The sequence below is a fragment of the Lupinus angustifolius genome, chromosome LG20 (assembly GCF_001865875.1).
Source record: "Lupinus angustifolius cultivar Tanjil chromosome LG20, LupAngTanjil_v1.0, whole genome shotgun sequence".
NCBI lineage: Eukaryota > Viridiplantae > Streptophyta > Magnoliopsida > Fabales > Fabaceae > Lupinus > Lupinus angustifolius.
In genome coordinates this window covers 3,864,161-3,879,955 of record NC_032028.1, presented here as the reverse complement: position 1 = coordinate 3,879,955, position 15,795 = coordinate 3,864,161, and the positions used below count along the sequence as shown (strand labels likewise).

At 33.7% G+C, this 15,795-nt stretch overlaps 2 protein-coding genes across 5 annotated transcripts; one reads left to right on the top strand and one right to left on the bottom strand.

The window, feature by feature from the left end:
* Positions 3,397-6,749, bottom strand: LOC109335199. Of its 3 annotated transcripts, XM_019571311.1 has the most exons (7): positions 6,284-6,364; positions 5,460-5,729; positions 5,157-5,347; positions 4,594-4,687; positions 4,425-4,510; positions 4,243-4,334; positions 3,397-4,143 (listed from the first exon to the last, which is right to left on the bottom strand). In XM_019571311.1, exons 2-7 carry the CDS (start codon positions 5,478-5,480, stop codon positions 3,905-3,907), a joined length of 723 nt encoding a protein of 240 aa, XP_019426856.1. In that variant the 5' UTR covers positions 5,481-5,729; positions 6,284-6,364; the 3' UTR covers positions 3,397-3,904. The 3 variants fall into 3 exon arrangements, with proteins under 3 accessions (XP_019426856.1, XP_019426855.1, XP_019426854.1); XM_019571310.1 differs by lacking the exon at positions 5,460-5,729 and having other exon boundaries at positions 3,397-4,139; positions 6,284-6,749; XM_019571309.1 differs by lacking the exon at positions 5,460-5,729 and having other exon boundaries at positions 6,284-6,746.
* LOC109335236 (nicotinamide adenine dinucleotide transporter 1, chloroplastic-like) lies at positions 9,386-14,003 on the top strand. 2 transcript variants are annotated; one of them, XM_019571351.1, is made up of 9 exons: positions 9,386-9,631; positions 9,737-9,832; positions 10,071-10,177; positions 11,869-11,914; positions 12,057-12,166; positions 12,758-12,852; positions 12,950-13,038; positions 13,123-13,241; positions 13,542-13,621. In XM_019571351.1, the coding sequence occupies exons 1-8, from the start codon at positions 9,556-9,558 to the stop codon at positions 13,227-13,229; spliced, it is 726 nt and encodes a 241-aa protein (XP_019426896.1). In that variant the 5' UTR covers positions 9,386-9,555; the 3' UTR covers positions 13,230-13,241; positions 13,542-13,621. The 2 variants fall into 2 exon arrangements, with proteins under 2 accessions (XP_019426896.1, XP_019426895.1); XM_019571350.1 differs by having other exon boundaries at positions 9,389-9,631; positions 13,123-13,217; positions 13,542-14,003.

Sequence of the window (15,795 nt, the reverse complement as noted above, 5' to 3'; positions counted from 1 at the left end):
TAACAATCATTATAGTAATTCCTTAAACCATTCGCATATAAAGGTAAAACGCTAGGCTGCTAGGTATGAGAACTAAATTAACGTAAAGGAGTAGGTAAAATTTTGGTGAATTTTCTCTCTCTGTTTAATAGCTTGTTAAAATCTTCCTGGAACATCAACGATGGGTAGACGTAGAAGACTTTTCTTAGAACAACGAATATGCTTTTAAGAGGACTATCTAGTCACTGGACCACTAAAATATCATGCCATATAGTGTTACCCTACCATTTCAGAATATTGCTTATGAGAAAAATATAAGTGAATAAAATATGGAGAAATTTTGCTTGATATACCGGAGGTTTGTCACAATGACTAATGCATTCCCTCCGATTTAGAAAATCTCTACCGGATAGTCCAATAAAAAACCAATGAAAATGTATATAATGTGTGTCGAACATGTTGTTTGAGGCTATAAATGGTGACAAATAACATTTATGCACTTAAATCTTATGTGTTCGCAGAATGAAAGAGGATCATTTTTCATAGACCGGTATTTGTTGTTAGTATCCAACTCTAGCATAAGATTTATTAAATTTTAGTCTTCTTCCTATAATTGGTACTATTATTCTTCAAGTAGTTTTGTTATTTTGGTAGATATTTTCCCTTTTCTTTTGTAAGTATTTAAAGAATAATTTTTCTGTTGAGACAGAGACACAAATTTGTGAGCATTCCACTTATTCTGTCCTGACCGTGACCAACCACTTTTTTTAACCCACAAAACTTATATGCTGAATGACTTATCCACCGGTAACAAATGTGAGAGACACTTAAACATGATATTTGGTTGATTCTAATTAATGTGTAGGTCAAAATATATATTATTGGAGGCTTTCTAATTCACATTTAACAGTACTTCAAGAGCTCTTGCAAATTAGGCAAAAAGATACTCTAAAGAAAATGAGAATTATCTTACTCTTAATTCCGAATGAAGTTCGAAAATATCTAGATTTCTCGCTCGTATGACTTCTCTATTGTAACCACACATAATAGTTGAGATCCTATAAATAGTGGCGTATTTGGTTCCAGAGTTTGGGATGTTAACCAGTCATTTACAAAGCCAAAGAAAAGAACAAAATGAAGAGGAAGAGAAGTACAATAGTATCCAAAAAAAAGAGAAGAGAGGTTTGGAACCTTTACAGCTATAAACCTGTGGGCGAGAGTTAATTTGGTTGCACACTGGACCATAGACATTCCATGTTCCTGGTCCACCAACACTAAGTTGCCCCCACTATTTACATCTCAACTAATGGAAAGACAAATACTTATTTATTGTGTGTTTTTTAATGATAAATTATTATTTTATTATATATAAAAATATAAAAATATAAAAATATCTTATTATTAATGCACTCATTTACATAATACAATTAACAACAGTCAATATCACTACTCACAAGTCACAATGTAGTTCATGCATCATTCACGTGGGTCGTGTTTGAAAATGCTTATATGAACTAAAATTGATTTAGGTACCCAGACATTAAAAACTGTAAACCATATAGGTGTCTGCATTTAGGGGGACCTCAACTTTGATCATTTTAATGAGCACTTAATCAAGGAAGGTACTTACCATAGTTACTATGCATCGTGTGTATCGGATATACATATTGAGTTCTCTATAAAAGACTTTTGTAATAATAATAATATAAGAAAATCATGAATCACATAAGAGTACTACTACACACCAAACTCAACATTACAAATCATGTAACTATGCTACTCATTGATATAATTCCAGACCTTTCCTCACAAACCTGCAGTAATTTTTCACTCCATCAATTAGAAATTTGATTTTTCATATAAATTGTTTTTGTATTTTTTCCTCATCAAGATCTTTTGCTCTTTGGATGAGGATATATGCTTATCGTTATTGAAACATACTCTTCTAGTAAGCGTTACTCTCAAGAATCGAATCTCAATTTTTAATATCGTATGATATTGGAGGTCTAGATTTATCCAACTATTGATCAAGTCCTTATTGGTGTCCAAGTTTTCGTTAACTAATCATTCTTTTAAAATTTTATCTTCCAAAATTGTTATAGTTAATAAACATTGTGAATTGTTAACTAAGAGTACTAATAGCCGTGTGAACTATTGACATTTAATTCTCCTATTCACAATTCTATGTTTCTATTAACTAGCTACCTATATTTTTAATCACAGGCTTAAAAATAGTTATGATAGGTGAAAGTGATGTAAATGAATATTTAAGAGTATCGATTCACCTCTAGTAATCTCATCCTGACACCAAACTCCAGCTTTAAAAATACTTGCAGAGAATGTGAATCATTATGCTTATAGCATAACGCGGTTATGGCTTTTGTTACAAACACTACCAAAGTAGTGGATTTTGATTTGTTTTTGTCTTCCAATTTCCTCTGCTTTGAATGTTAGGTGCCTCACATAATTTTGGTTCAGACGTTAATGTTAGCCATCAATTAATGTAACAGAGACGTGACAGAAACATGGAACTAAAAATCAACAACATCTGAATTGGAGGAACATCCAAGGTGCAAGCTGGCCGAGAATGACACAAACACATTCTTATCTATTGCCAATGTCCCATTTCCATAACAACAAGGTTGTCTCCTTCACGACCAATATGGGAGGGGGCAGGAGCGACAATCTCGGTAAAATCTCAAGAGCTTCTAAAATGGACCAATCATACTCCATGTTGTGTGACCGCAACGTATATTTCCTTAGTAAATGATGAATGATCCAATAATATGGGAAAAGCTGATCCCAGGACTGAGACATAATAAAAGAAAGGCTAGTGCTACATGCAGTGGTATAAATTTAACATGCAGTGATGTAGAATAACCAGTAATCTAATGTAACGTACATTCTTTTTATCTGAAAATTGTTTGTTTATACAACATTAACAATTCTGAGCAATTTTTCCAACTGGGTCATCGGAATGCATTTCTGAAATAATACATCATGACAACCAAGAGTCAGAATAGGTATTTTGGACCCCAAAATCAGAGTAATCAGTTTCCTGTCTTTAAAAGTTAACCTTTCAGTAGGTTGACCCAGTTAACACATAATTTATGCACTATAGATAGATATCTACCTCAAAATTTTCATCACCGATAATGGTGTCAGCTAATAAAAATGAGAATGTGAGTGATATGAATGAGATCACTAGGCACGCATGCTGTCATGGACACTATCTTATGTCCCTTCGAAGTGGCTGCATTAGCTCATCACCTTTTTCTGTTTTCTGATGCAAAAATCTTAATGGTAAACACATATGATTGTCAGAAGTATATATTTTTTTAATAAAATTATACAAGCTGACAAACACATTGTCATAATGTATAATCCTCTCCTACCAACAATTGTTGAAAATGTTTCTTTGTAATTTTCACTTCCGACTAATGGTTGTCGAAGGTGTTTTCACTTCCGACATAGGTTAGTCGGAAATGAAAAGTAACAAACGAAAAAGAAAATATTTGGAGTATGGGGACTGAGATGGTGGTGGGTTTGAGGTTATGAGGTTTGTGGTTTGATAAAAAAAAGAAGAATGGTGTGAGTAGAGTATGGAGTTGAGGAATATAAAGAGGAAGGTATTATGGAATTTTAAAAAAATAAAAGGCTCCAAAATTTAACTCTCTAGGCGTATAAGGGAAATTGAAGCCTTTCAGGGACATTGTAGGCTTCAAGTGACTCAAATCATAAACTTCCGTAAATGTGTATATAGCAACTCCAATAGAGATGCTTCAAATAATCATAAGGAGAGGCTGAATCAAGATGGTTAGTCAGAGGGTTTCATGCTTGGTAGTTAACTTTGATCACCTGCCATTATAACTCTAGTAGGAACTTCACTTAGTCTGTAGAAGAATACGTCGAATCATATCCCTAGTCATCTCCGTTGTGAACTACGGCTAACAAAGTGCTCGTAATCAGGATGTTTGACCTGTAAACTCTGTAGCCAATCAGCAGCAGCCAGCAATAGAGAGTTCGCTTGAACCAATTCAGAGGCTCCATCAGGAGACAAAACTGAGCCTCTATACTTATAAGAAGCAAATCCAAAAATGGGAAGAGATATATCAACAGGTTGAACCATCCTGCCACTACAAGAACGCTGCGGTTGATCTCTGCCTGTGACAATTAAGAAGATACAAAATCAGGTTCAATAAATCGGAACTTCAGTATTTATGTATTGTTAATTGTTAGAATGAAAGAGATAGATAGATATACTTCTAGAGTTAGTTGACAGTGAATGGAAGGTGAGGAAAGATGCATCCAAACTCTTCAGTGTTGAGCCAACTGGTATTCTATAAATTGGATACCTGTACCCAAGTTCAATCTGTTATAAGGACAAGGCGGAATTTAGGCAATAATTTAAAATGAAAACAACAGAATAATTGTTTGACACTTACCATGACACAGAAAACCAACTAGAAGGCAATAGATCATTACTCCCATACTTCTTTAGGTTCGGAAACTCAGAAGCAAGAATGGAAATCTGAGATGAAAAAGATATCAGTAGTGTCAAAATTAAGAGAAAAATAAGAATCTAATAGGTAGATCTGAGAAGAAAGGACTTACTTTATTGTGAAAAGGAGGGCGGAGATGTGGCAGAGCTCCTTCAAAATATTCATATACAAGCTGCCCGGATGAGCTAGAGACCTCAGCTTCGTAACTAGACCACCAATTTACAAATTAGCTTCACAATAGCCAATTATTTATCAAAGAAATCAGGACAAGATAATAGCAGCAAAAACTTTGCATGTCATCGTGCTAACAACTTGGGTGAACTTCACATCTCACACAATAACATAATACAATGCCATATGGATGTGATTGAAGTGAACTGCATTTAGAAAGACTGTAATCATTTAAGTCAACCATCTTTCATTTCTAAAATTAATTGTCCTTTGAACATAGAAGTACTAACAAGTGAAGAAAATCATTTAGTGCTAACCAAGTTGTCACATCTCTCAATCTGCCTTCATTGAAGCAGCACTTCAAGTAAGGTCATCAAAATTATAGTTGTTGGATCAGTCATCTCAGAAAAAACATTTCCCAATATCTTAAGAATCTAGCAGTATCATTGAACAAGAGAAAACAAGCCAGATAGGAGGAGTGGATATTAAGCTAAACGGACCAACCTCTCCTCCGCGTATAGTTGAATTGCTGACAGATATGGGATATAGTATTGCTGAATGGATTCGCTTCCATTTATTATTAGTGGAACTTCTACTCCATATGCACTAGACTCTGTGAAAGACTCCCAGAGGTCCTCAAGGAAGAACCAAGGATCTGAGTTAGATTGAGGGGCCCTATGTCCCTTCACTCCAGGCTGTGCAACAAAATAAAAGCCTATCAGTTCAATTAACAACATAAACAAGGAAATAAACGTTGAAAGCACAAACCAAGTAAGCATACAAAATAAGCCACATTCACAAAACAACCTGGACATAACAAGATAACATATGTCGTCCCACTCCTTGTACCAAGGGTTTAACTGTTCGCTGATTCAAGTGGTACGAGAGTTGGATTTAAAGCGCTGTGAGACAGTTCGGTTCCTATCTACCATTGGTGGTAAAGGGATAAATGTGAGGAACCAACCTCCCTGCTTAACTCCCTCTAATTAGTTAAGAAATGAAGTTATTGAATGTTTTTTAATATTTGAGTGACACATGGAGGGGTAGCATACGTTGTTCCGACATAGGACTCCTTTCCTACAATTTACAAAAGAGTAAAATGTCAACTTAGTTCTCCAAGGATACAAGGGCCACTAAATTGGTCCTCCAAATAAAAATGCAACCAAATAAGTTCCCAAAAGGCAAAACTTGGTCCTTGTAAGAACATATTTTGTGGGACTTCGAATCTCTTAGGACTTAACTTTAAACGTTCAGGAACTTATTTAGTGCCCTAATTTTGGAGGATTAAGTTAGTGACGTTTATGTCTTTGAAGGACCAATTTAACATTTCAGCTTGACCAAACAATTCAAAAGTCAACTCAAGATACTGCTTCTTCAAAACTAAGTTCTACAGTTACAATTGACTGATAGCTCAATCAAAACCAATAGAGACAATAAAACAAAGTAACCTGAGAAACAAGACACGTAATACAATGAACTCAACCCAAATTAAATTATTCAAAATTTCATGACACAGAAATCCGCAAGTGGGTTATAGTGCTGAGGAGAGAAAATCATAAAAAAAATAAAATTTTTCCACAGTTTTTGATGATTTAAGCACGAAAAAATACACCAAAGATTCCATCGACTACCTCAGATGATATTTGAGCAGGGACAAAAGGGGTGAGTGATTCCAAAATTCGATCGAAATTAGTGTAACTATTCGTGATCGGTGGGGAAGAGGATGCAACCGAGTTAGGCCGCAACAATGCCGAGTCATGAGAGTCGGTTCGCAAATCCGGTTCAACTGAGTCAACTCGGGTATCAGAGTTGAAGGGTCTCTGAATTTGTTGAAGTTTCTGGTTTCTGCGAACAGGAGGAGGACAATAGAAGCGGTCAGAACCGTGGGTTCTAGAAGGAGCCAAAGCATTAGTGTTTGACATTATGCAAGAATTGAGTGATATATTTGGGATTGGAGGGTTTAATAGGGGTTTTGGAATGAAATTGAATTGAGAATGAAAAGTTGATGATGGTTTGTGTCTCTTTATATATAGTGTGAGTAGAGAGTGTGGAAAGGAGATGAGGGTGAATACTGAATAGGACCTATCATTGTTTTTTGTTTGCCTGTTTTTGATACTTACAATCTAGTGGGGACTTTTTGAACACATATTTTGGAGATAATTGGAATCTACAAAAATCAATGACATTATCAATAGCATGTTTGGTTAACACAAACCTTATTTTAAGAAAATATAATACTAGGTTATAAAGTCTCTCGTTCAAAGTTCACATATGTACTTATAAATTCATCACAAATTAGATTCTTGTATAGGTAAGAGATTTGAAACTGACCTCATTAGTTTTGGTAACAAGAGGTTATTAAGATTATAATTTATTGACTCAGTTGACAAGCTTTAAGAAATATTTGTAAGGAAGACTATAAGTACGTTTTGTCTCTACGATAAGAGTTATTATATAATAAATGATATATTGAGTATATATAAAATTTTACTCTAATAATACATAGATATTATATTAATCAATAATTCCTAAACATCACCTTTCTTACATTTTATATCAAATAATAAATGTCATTAATAGTACATCAATTTGTTATATGTTTTTGGTTATTTAACAAATTTTGACTAATTGTACAACTAATTTGTTAGATAATTCTCATCCAATCAACTTGCTACAATGTTATAAGTGTTCAACTAAGTTCTCACATCTTTCAACCGGTTGCAATATATAAATTACAAGCATATAAACTAGTTTTGTCTTATAGAGTCCAAATAATTTTATTTAGTTTTGTTTGCGATTAACATTGATTAAGAAACCAAAAAAATAATATATTATGAAACTAAAAATGTGATTTATCTTCTAGGGGCGGTTTAATGGAAAGAAAAATATGTGATAGAGAACATGATAGAAGTAGGATCTATAAGAGAATGATAAACTCTCCTATCTTATTTGGTGTTTGTGCAAATCAAGTAATTATAACATTAGTGTGATAATCACAATGGTGGTAGTGTGTTGGTGTTCAAGTATGAGGTGTATGATGAAGAAGAAATGTATTGTTATTCTAATTTCTAACACAACTCTTCCCACAAGATAAAAAAAAATATTAACTAATATGATGAAATATCACTATGTTGGCTCACCAAACTCTGGAGTGTAACAAAATAGAAGAAACTATCCTATATATCTTATCTTGACTATTAAACAAGTCCTTGGTGTAATGATAGTTAATGTGAGACCAGAAGAAAACACGAAATCAATATTTGGTTTTCACATGGCACTAGTTTTATGGGGTAAAGATTTTTGAGGTCTTTTTTGCAAATTGATGTATAAATTCATTTGCTTTAATTATTCAATTCAATTGATATTTTATATTTGGATTGAGTACTCCTACTAAGCAACATCACAACAAAATGATCTATAGATAAGAAAGGGGTATCTCTAATCAATTATTGTGATGCACACTATCTCCGATTAATTATTCATTATCATTGATCTCATGTTTTCTATGGTCACCTTCTCATCAACATGTGATATTTTTTACTCTTAGTTTTCATTTTGATAACAATAATAGGTTATGATTAAATTATTACAAAGTAGCTATGCACAATTGTATTAGAAGAAGGATGTGCGGGAATGACTATTTTCCTCCTCGAAATGGCCTTCACCCTCAATTGGGGATTTGACATTGAACTATATATTCACCTTTGCATAAGGTTTTACGGTCTAACATGAGAAAATGAATTTTGTAGAATTCAGCAGGAAAGAAACTTGAAAGTATTTGAGAACCACATTGGCTATTATTAATCAAACTTGTTGTGAGCATTAATTATGTCCAAGAAAATAGATGTTAATATGATGTCTAATATAGTTATGATTATATAAAGGCATCTTAAAGTTCAAACAAAAACCTCATAGTCATATCGTGGTTAAGCCAAGTTTTTTATTTCTTTCAATGTGATAGAAGCCCATCAGGTCGAGTTAGATTTTAATTTTAATTGGCAAACATGAACACCTGATTAAGTAGAAACTTTTACTATCCTCACGAGACATAAACAGTAAAGCTTAAATAACCAAAATAAATCATTACAAACATAAACAAACAATGAAATAAAGTAAAAAAAACATTGAAGCCTACACAAGATAGCCAACACTCCAATACATCCCAAAATATTGATACAAATTGAAATAGACTAACATTTTTAGGAAGGAGTTATAAATCATTAGATTCATCTAGAATTGATGACTAAAAAATAAAGAGTAAGTTTTTAAAATTTATTATTGGAGTAAGTGAATCATTCTCTTTTGTTTTGAAGGGAAAAAAAGAAAATAAAGGAAATGCAACTGAATCGAAATGAAATTTGACGTGTCTCAAAGAGAGATGACATCTTCTATAAAAAATTATTATTCAACGTGTCACTAAAATTGGCCAAGAAAAATACTAAGTTCTTAAATTTTTTAAGTTAAATATATTTTTTAAACCAAATCAAAGTAGTAGGTAAAGACACATGTTTTTGGAAAGAAGACGTGGTCTAACCCTTCCAAGTGATTTCTATCACATGGAACCATAATCTAATATAATTTAGAGAAAAACTTGTATAGAGACGTACAAGTTAGAGATTAACAACACGTTAAAAATTTACTTCCAATTAAAATTTAGTCGTAAATAATAACACCAACAAACATAAACACATTTGGTTGGTGTTGGTATTGTATGTATGTTTCATAGAAGTTTTTCTCTCTAATTTAATCTCATTTTCCAGGATAAGTAACAACCAAAACCAGAATTCGAATCCCTCTTAAGACTCCATGCAACTCTGGTTTGTCCTCTCCCTCTCAATAGAGGACTCCTCCTTTTCAATTATTACTATTTTTTTACAACAATTCACCATCACCAATCATAACCATGTCCAATTCCACCAATTCACATTCCCCTAATTCTAAGGGTTTCCTCTGCAATGCTGGCGCTGGTGCTGCTGCAGGTATCATTTTTCTTCTATATCAATCTTATAATCCAATGACTTTTATCATTATAAAGTCTTTTGTTCATCATTAATATATATTTTTTATAATTTGATTTGATTCAGGATTTATTGCTGCTGCATTTGTTTGCCCTTTAGATGTTATCAAAACTCGGTTACAGGTTCAAGGGGCCCCTCAGCTTCGTAATTCAAATGTTAAAGGTATGCGTTGATGTCATTGTGCTTCTTATATAATACATTATACATTATTTGCATACAGTTTATTACTTTATTGGAAAATCAATTCATTTTTGAAGTCGTGCACCTTATGTTAAGAATTTTCCTTTTAGAGTTTGAGTCATCGTTGTTAGATTTGTTGATATAATGACAAGGACAACTAGAGATGAATATTGCATCCCCCAATATTTTATTGTAACCGGATTGCTCTCTTTGTTATCAGGCAGTCTCATTGTTGGTACTTTGGAACAAATATTTGAAAGGGAGGGTTTGCGTGGCATGTACCGAGGGCTAGCCCCAACTGTGTTGGCTTTACTTCCGAACTGGGCTGTGAGTGCCAATGCTTGTTTTCAATAACTATTCTTCTATTTCTCTTGGAAAATTTATTAATTTCTGTTCCAATATGTAGAATCTTCTTATGTATCTGGTATCAAATTAGCAATGAAATATGCCTACAAAGAAACATAGTAAATCAGGGCGGTTATCCGGGTATGGTTGGCTTAGGTGGAAGATGAAGTGAGGAAAAATGGATTACAATGGTCTAGGCATGTGTAACATGCGGGTTGGAATATTTTAGTGCAGGTGGTGTGCAATTAGGAAGCTCTATAAGAGGATGGGAGGAGGTTTGAGAATGATATGGAGAGAAGTATAACAGACTAAGCATAGTACTCATTTCCTTGAATTTCATATAATTTGGCTCATGGATGATGTTGATATCCTCACATATTTGGGAAGTAGGATATGGCTTGTTGCTAGAGTTGGTGCTTTATATGGAACAAGGTACCATATGTTTATATGGATATTGGAGGAATTGGACAAAAGCTAATGGGATTTATGAATTATGGCATAGGAAAGAAGTGGGCTTGAAATTTCACAACTTGGAGGTTGGGGTTTCTTTGGAAGAAATAAGGACTGGAAATTGCTGGATTGAAAAGGTACGTCTCATGTCTAAAGAAAGGCTGATTAGTGGCCAAGAGAGTGGTGATTAGGGGGTTAGCTGGTTGTGTGCTGTGGCTGGTGACTAATACCTGCAAGATATGATTAAAGGTTTGATGGATCTAAGGCAAGTTTAACCAAGAATCAACTAGTGTTTTGGAGGAATGCTTTTGGATTGAGATATGGACAGACTAGAAACAAAAGGAAAGAAGAAAAAAGTTGATAAGTTGTAGATAATAACCTAGATATCACACCCAGAGTATGATTGGTATGCTTGCATTGTTACTCAATCAACAAGGGAACAATGTTGCTGCAATAATTTTTACAACTGATAATTGATTATTCTTTGGTGCTTGACTGCATAACTTAAATAGGACTAATAAAAACTTGGGGTCAAATAGTACTCAAGTCCCAAGCCAAATAACATGCTAATAATAAAATAAATGAAAGACAAGTATATTAGGAATTAGGAATATCTCAAACTATAGCACACACATAGACCAGATTAACTACTTAACTTTCGGACACCAGTGGAAAATTATTAAAATGCTAACTAACAATTGGATATTAACCAGAGTAACACTTATTGAGTACATGCTAAACCTAATAAAACTAATAAGTGTGATTCTGTAGAGCTATTGCATGTGATGATCAGCCCTGGTTTTTAATTTCAAATCATACTGATGGGATCTTTTGATCTTTAAGCTGATGCCTTTTGGAATTTCTTGTTGCCTGGTCTATTTAACTTACCATCTGGTCGTATCCTTTTGTTGGCCTCTCTGCATATCCATATGAGCTCAATTGTTGAGGCTTGTGCTTTTTATATAAAAGAATTACCTTTGACATTTTATGCTTATTTGATTGGAACTTTACTAAAAATGTGTATCCAAAATAAATGAAATTCAGCTTTTAGGATACGCTAAAATTTTCAGCTTCTCATAGAATCATTTCTTAAGGATCACTTTTTAAAGCCTTAATAAACATGCCATATGCCCGTAGTGTTAAGTTTGTCTACACTATTTATAAAGCTGAATACTGTTGTACACCATTAATATTCTGAAATGTGTCTATTTGTAAACCTGCAGGTTTATTTTACTATATATGAGCAATTCAAGAGCCTGCTTTCCACTGGTTAGTTCATTGTTGAATTTTTAAGCTTGCCAACATGTTCTTTATCTCATTCTTTCTGTGTGTGCTCTTGCTGCTGCCTCTGAGTGTCTGTATATCCATTTGTATAAATGTACAAATTGTAATGGCTTTGGTATGTCTGCAGATGAAAGTCACCATCTTTCAATTGGAGCTAATGTGGTAGCTGCTTCTGGGGCTGGAGTTGCAACTACCATTGCTACAAATCCACTTTGGGTTGTCAAGACTAGGCTCCAAGTGTGTTTCTTTTAAGTTCGTGATGAACCTTATATTTATTATCTTCAATTTGCTTATGCTATGAATCTATCACATATAATTAACATAATTCACATGGTCATTAAATGCTTAAAATATATGTAATTAGGAGTTTGTTGAGGCAAAATATTTTTTTGATGTTATGATTAATGTATTGGTAGTAGATACTTCTGAATTTCCTTTTCATTCTGAGCATACAATTGCTACAACTATCAAAAGTGGTCATGGGATGAGAAGGCAATGAAGGCATCACAAATTGGACATAGTTTGTTTGGTTTTCAGTGTAACATCCATTCAAGATGACAAAACATCTATCCGTTGTATGGGAAAAATAACGAACTCATTAAAATCCAGCTAATTTAGAAGTTTTTGCCTTGGGTGGATCATGTTATCACAGTAGGAGAAAGGGTTTACAGATGTGGAAGAGATCATAGGGATAAGTATTATACTGTTACTATAAGTATAAGGATGGGGAGTTGTTAAAGCTACATGACTTTCTTTTACCCTGTTATCTCATCATCATTGCATGTGTGTATATTTCACATAGTAAGTTGCTTCCTTATTTTATTGCAGACCCAGGGAATGAGACCTGGTGTTGTGCCATACAAGAGCACACTATCTGCTTTAAGAAGAATTTCTCATGAGGAGGGCATTCGAGGGCTGTACAGGTTGGTGTTGCTTATCATGAATGGATCATCATGGTCAATGTATAATCCTTTATAATTTAAAATGTATTGACATCTGACATATCCTTGACCGTAAAAGTGGCCTTGTACCTGCTCTGGCTGGTATCAGTCATGTTGCCATCCAGTTTCCCACTTATGAGAAAATAAAATTTTATTTGGCAAAACAAGGTAAGTTAATGAATGTTCTAGTTCTTTGTGACAACTTTAAAGTTTTGGCAGTTGGTTAATATGACCATTGTTTTTTTTTATCAGATGACACAGCAATGGAAAAGCTTGGCGCACGTGATGTTGCAATTGCTTCATCGGTCTCCAAAATTTTTGCGTCCACTTTGACATATCCTCATGAAGTATGTTATTGAATGAATGATTAGGTGAGATATTTGTGCATAATTATAGGCACCTTATACTTCTAGTTGCTTAGCCTCTTGAATGAAATTACCTTGCCAATCAGTTGACTAAAAAGTGTTAAGAATCTATTTTCATTGTCTAAAGCATTTTAGAATAATATTACTTCACTGCATTTTTTAAGCCATTTCTTGAAATATTTATCGTAACATTTGGACCTTACTTTTCTGAAATATCCTTTTTATAAAATTTGTTATTCCCTATTTCTATTCTTTGAGCTGATCAAGTATCAGGAAGTAGCAAATATTTTTGTATTGTATTTGCAGGTTGTTCGTTCTAGACTTCAAGAACAAGGGCACCACTCAGAAAAGCGGTACTCTGGTGCGACTGACTGTATTAGAAAGATATTTCAACAAGAGGGCCTTTCCGGTTTTTACCGTGGGTGTGCCATCAACCTACTGAGGACAACACCAGCTGCTGCAATCACATTCACCAGCTTTGAAATGATAAACCGTTTTCTTGTTTCACGCTTCCCTTCTGATCCTTGTCCTCCTATTTTGTGACGATGGCATGGTGGTCGTCTATAATATTTAGCAGTAGAATGATTCCAACACATGAGCTAATCTAACCAACCTGTTCTTTCTCTTAATTCTTCCCACACCAATAGACCAAAATTCAGCTGTGTTTCATTCATCAAAGATGTACAATATTGTCTTGGTAGGTAGGTGGACTGATATAGTTGTTATATATTAGTGATAACTGATAATGAAGATAGAGATGTTAGTGGTATATTGACACTGTTGAATGATAAGATCCTGCTAAACTTCTCTAACATGTTGCTGCATCTAGGAATCTAAATTCATAGGTCAATTGCTGTGTATAAACTCATATATGTTCCTTCAATAGTGAAAGTTCTACAGTGTGTCAAAGAATGGTGCAACTGATTGCATGTTTGATTTGATTGTCACCTTGTCAGAAAATGTTGTTCAATTTTCTATTTCTTTTTCATATATTTTTATTGTGGCTGCCTGTCTGGCATTAGAATTCACTAGCCAATATATTCCTTTTCTTTATCCCTCTTTTCAACAAGGAAATTCAATTAACTGTCACAACAGGTATTAAAGAAAACCGAAAGAATGTTCACAGGGACTTACTGAAGCTTTTTGGATAAAATTGTTATTACAAAAGGAAGAAAACTCAATCCAAAATGTTATTAGGCGAGTTGAGTTGCCATAATCATAATCAAAGTCACTTTGATGCCTAACTAAACTAAGGTTTTTCTTTATCTCAGAGTCTAAATAAACTTCCTTGCAAAGCATGCTATCTTTCAGACCGGGATGGTTTCTGTTTCCCCAATAGAACAATTGACTCAATTTATATATCATATTTAATGTAGAACATGCTACCAAATAAAGCCTTTTACTTTTTTTCTTCTTCTCAACAACATAATAAAAAGCTTTCGAATTAACCCTGTAGTGACAGTTAACTTTTAGTCTTATGCAAATTAAGGCAATGATGGTCCATAATTGGACAACTCACTGTGGAATATAAAGTGGGGTTATAACTGTATACATTAAAGAGTAAAGACTAAGGATTAGGATCCACTCTTTGGCATCCAAAGTTTTACACATCCCTGGTATTGGATTCTTTTGTCATGTTCTATCACATCCAAAGGAACGAAAGAAAGGAAATATTACTGTTGCTTTACTTGTAACTTTCTTGGACGTATATATCAGCATGATTTTTATTTATTTTTTCATTTCAGATAAGGTGAAGGAGATGGAATAAAATGCACTAGTTGATATCTGAGACTAAATGTTTTGTGAGTGCAGTAATGCTGTTGTGACATAGGAAGCAAGATGTTGCGAAAAAGTATATTGGATCCTGATTTGGTGCATTTTCTCAAAGGAATTCAATAACGTATCCCCTCACTCGGTGCCAGATACGTAGAGCCCAAAAAGTTTATAGGATTGGACATTTATACTGTTTAATCAATCATATATTCTCACATGAATAAAAAAATAAAAAATAGAAAGTAATATTTTGATTGATCCGAGACATCGTTTGAAATATGTGATCTCTGTCCTTACTTTTGTATTTTAACATCTTCACCCCTCATGTTACTATATGGAGCATCAAGTTTGTTGGACTGAATATGACTCATATAGGGAGTGAGTGATCTCCAAGTTATCATAAACTACTCTTGCATTGCATTCTCAACCTAAATGAGATTTCAGTACTTCGACCATACAAAACAAGTTCAATTAATTTCACCATCAATCAAATTATCCATAAGATTGGTTAATGTTATTTCCTAACCATAGATTTAGAGTTTATTATATGAATACAACATTGGTGGTAAACTACATTCCCATTGGCCTACCACATCTCCATATCGGAAAAACATCTATCGTCCCTAATACAGTTGTGTCTCCATATGTCCTCACATTTGATTAATCAAGGAACAAAATTATAAAATTATTTGATTTACAAATCTAATAACTTGATATTTTTTGACCAATGAATTATAACACGACATGAAGCAACATTTTGTGAAACACTAAATGATATCTCATCAGG